General features: G+C 43.9%; 1 protein-coding gene across 1 annotated transcript; it reads right to left on the reverse strand.

Annotated features, from left to right (window-relative positions):
- Window positions 1–922: 922 nt before the first annotated feature.
- Window positions 923–1,474, reverse strand: LOC131904496 (low molecular weight phosphotyrosine protein phosphatase-like). Its single transcript, XM_059255618.1, has one exon. It carries the CDS (start codon window positions 1,472–1,474, stop codon window positions 998–1,000), a length of 477 nt encoding a protein of 158 aa, XP_059111601.1. The 3' UTR covers window positions 923–997.
- Between the last annotated feature and the right edge of the window lie 1,104 nt (window positions 1,475–2,578).

Raw genomic sequence — 2,578 nt, forward strand, 5'->3', positions numbered from 1 at the left:
TTGTAATAGCCAGAACATGGAAACAACCTAGATGCCCTTCAACTGAAGAATGGATAAACAAAATGTGGTACATATACACAATGGAATACTACTCAGCAGAGAAAAACAATGACATCATGAGGTTTGCAGACAAATGGATGGATCTAGAAAAAATCATCCTGAGTGAGGTATCCCAGACTCAGAAAGACAAACATGGTATGTACTCACTCATAACAGGATACTAGATGTGGAACAAGGATGACTGGACTGCTACTCACATCACCAGGCAGGCTACCTGGAAAACAGGACCCCAAGAAAGACACAGGGATCGCCCAATGACAGAGAAATGGAATGAGATCTACATGAACAGCCTGGACATGAGTGGGGGTAGTGAAGGGCGAGGGTCGAGGGAAAGAGAGCTTGGGTGAGCAGGAGATCCCAGCTGGATCAACAACAGAGAGGGAGAACAAGGAATAGGAGACCATGGTAAATGAAGACCACATGAGAATAGGAAGAAACAAAGTGCTAGAGAGGCCCACAGAAATCCACAAAGATACCCCCACAACAGACTGCTGGCAATGGTTGAGAGACAGTCCGAACTGACCTACTCTGGTGATGGGATGGCCAAACACCCTAATTGTCGTGCTAGAAACCTCATCCAACTACTGAGGGATCTGAATGCAGAGATCCATGACTAGGCCCCAGGTGGATCTCTGGGAGTCCAATTAACGAGAATGAGGAGGGTTTATATGAGCGAGAATTGTTGAGACCAAGGTCGGATAAAGCACAGAGACAAATAGCCAAACAAACGGAAACACATGAAATATGAACCAATGGCTGAGGGGTTACTCAAATGTTTTTATCCTTCTGAACATATTCCTAATCTCCACCTACAGTTATTTTAAAGATATACAGTAAATCAGCTGAAAAGACAGGTGGGGCATGGGACTAAGGACTGCCACCACCCTTGGGCATGGCTCTGGTGAGTGAGTTGACCAATGGTGGTGGGCAGGACCATCTAGTGAGTCTTCTCCAGGAAGGCCTTGCAGCACCTGAGGCATTGCTGGTATACCGCTTCGAAGTCAGAATCATTGCCATAATAGGGATCTTCAATAATGAGTTGTTTCTGTGGATCACAGCTCCCAAGTAACTTAATTTTAGCTTTGCAGTTTTTAACTTGATTACTTCTTCTATTCAAATCTCTCAGATTGCTTTCATCCATACATAGTATATAATCAAATGTGGCAAAGTCTTCTTTTGTAATCTGCCGTGCAACGTGATTCATGGGGATGCCATATTTTCTCATGCAGCTCTGCCCACGATAGTCAGGGGGCTTCCCCACTTCATAGGTGGATGTAGCCGCACTGTCTATCCTCCAATTATCTGGAACATTTTCATCATTTACCAATTTTCTGAAAAATGCTTCTGCAGTGGGTGACTGGCAAATGTTACCAAGCTGCATGAACAACACTGACTTGGTCCCAACTTCTGCCATCTTTCGGTCGGCTGTGATTTTCTTATCTGGCCTGTCCCTAGTCCACATTCAGGGTTGAATGGAAGAGTTTAAAAGTTTATTTGTCCCTTTAGAGAATCTAGTATACCTTTGTTGATTGTGCTGCGTCTTCACTAGTTGTTTTACTTTTTGGCTGGGTATTTAAGATCATACATATCCCCCCCCAAATGACCTTTATTTATTTATTTTTTTCAATTGTTAAAATCAGTCAAGTTTCCTCAGGAGCTACTTTTGGGGATAGAGGAGGAGCTCCTGGCTCCTGTAGTTTTCCCCTGCCAGTTCTACCATCTTCTAGGGAAGTACAGAGGATATATATGTATATCCCCCACCGTGTTCATCCTCCTCTTTTCAGAATGTACACTGGACCTCCATAGCCTCTTGATCAAGAGGACAGAAGACTCACTTGAGTTGCAGAATGTTTTTGTTTTTTGAGAGGTCTTTTGAAGCCCAGAAGGACCGGGTGCTTGTTGAGGATGAACATGACTTTGAGTTTCTGATACTCCTGTTTCTACCTCTGGAGTGGCTAGGATTCTAAGACTGTAGCTACCACTCCAGGTTAGGTGCTGAAGACCAAACCAGGGCCCCTGGTATGCTAGAACAGCATTCTATCAACAAAGTTACATCTGTAGGATCTGTAGAATGCTTTGAAGGGTGTCAAAACACCCCCTAGGACCTAGTTGGCCTGAGAGCAGTTCCAATTTGCTTGTTCTCTTTCTAAGATGTATATAAATGTCTGTGTGTTATTTTAACTTTATTTTATGTGTACAAGTGTTTTACCTTCATGTGTGACTGTGTACCATGGGGTACCTGCAGAGGCTAGAATAGGGTATCAGACTAAAAGATCATTGTTAGCTGAGATGTCTATACTGGGCATTGGGCCTGGGCCCTCTGGAAGAGTAACCAGTGCTCTTAACCGCTGAGACACCTCTTCAGCCCCACAACTTCCACTCCTTGCTGCTGCCCTTTTTCAGACAAGGTATAACACAAATTGCTAAATGGTCTTATTAATAGAAAACCCAGAGCCAGATATTGGGGTGAAAGCTGAAAGATCAGAGAAGCAGAATAAGCCAGCCACACGTTCTTACC

The sequence above is a fragment of the Peromyscus eremicus genome, chromosome 2 (genome assembly GCF_949786415.1).
Source record: "Peromyscus eremicus chromosome 2, PerEre_H2_v1, whole genome shotgun sequence".
In the NCBI taxonomy this organism is placed as follows: Eukaryota; Metazoa; Chordata; class Mammalia; order Rodentia; family Cricetidae; genus Peromyscus; species Peromyscus eremicus.

Coding starts and splice junctions, on each gene's coding strand:
- LOC131904496 (XM_059255618.1), bottom strand. CDS start 1,474: ATGGCAGAAGTTGGGACCAAGTCAGTGTTGTTCATGCAGCTTGGTAAC.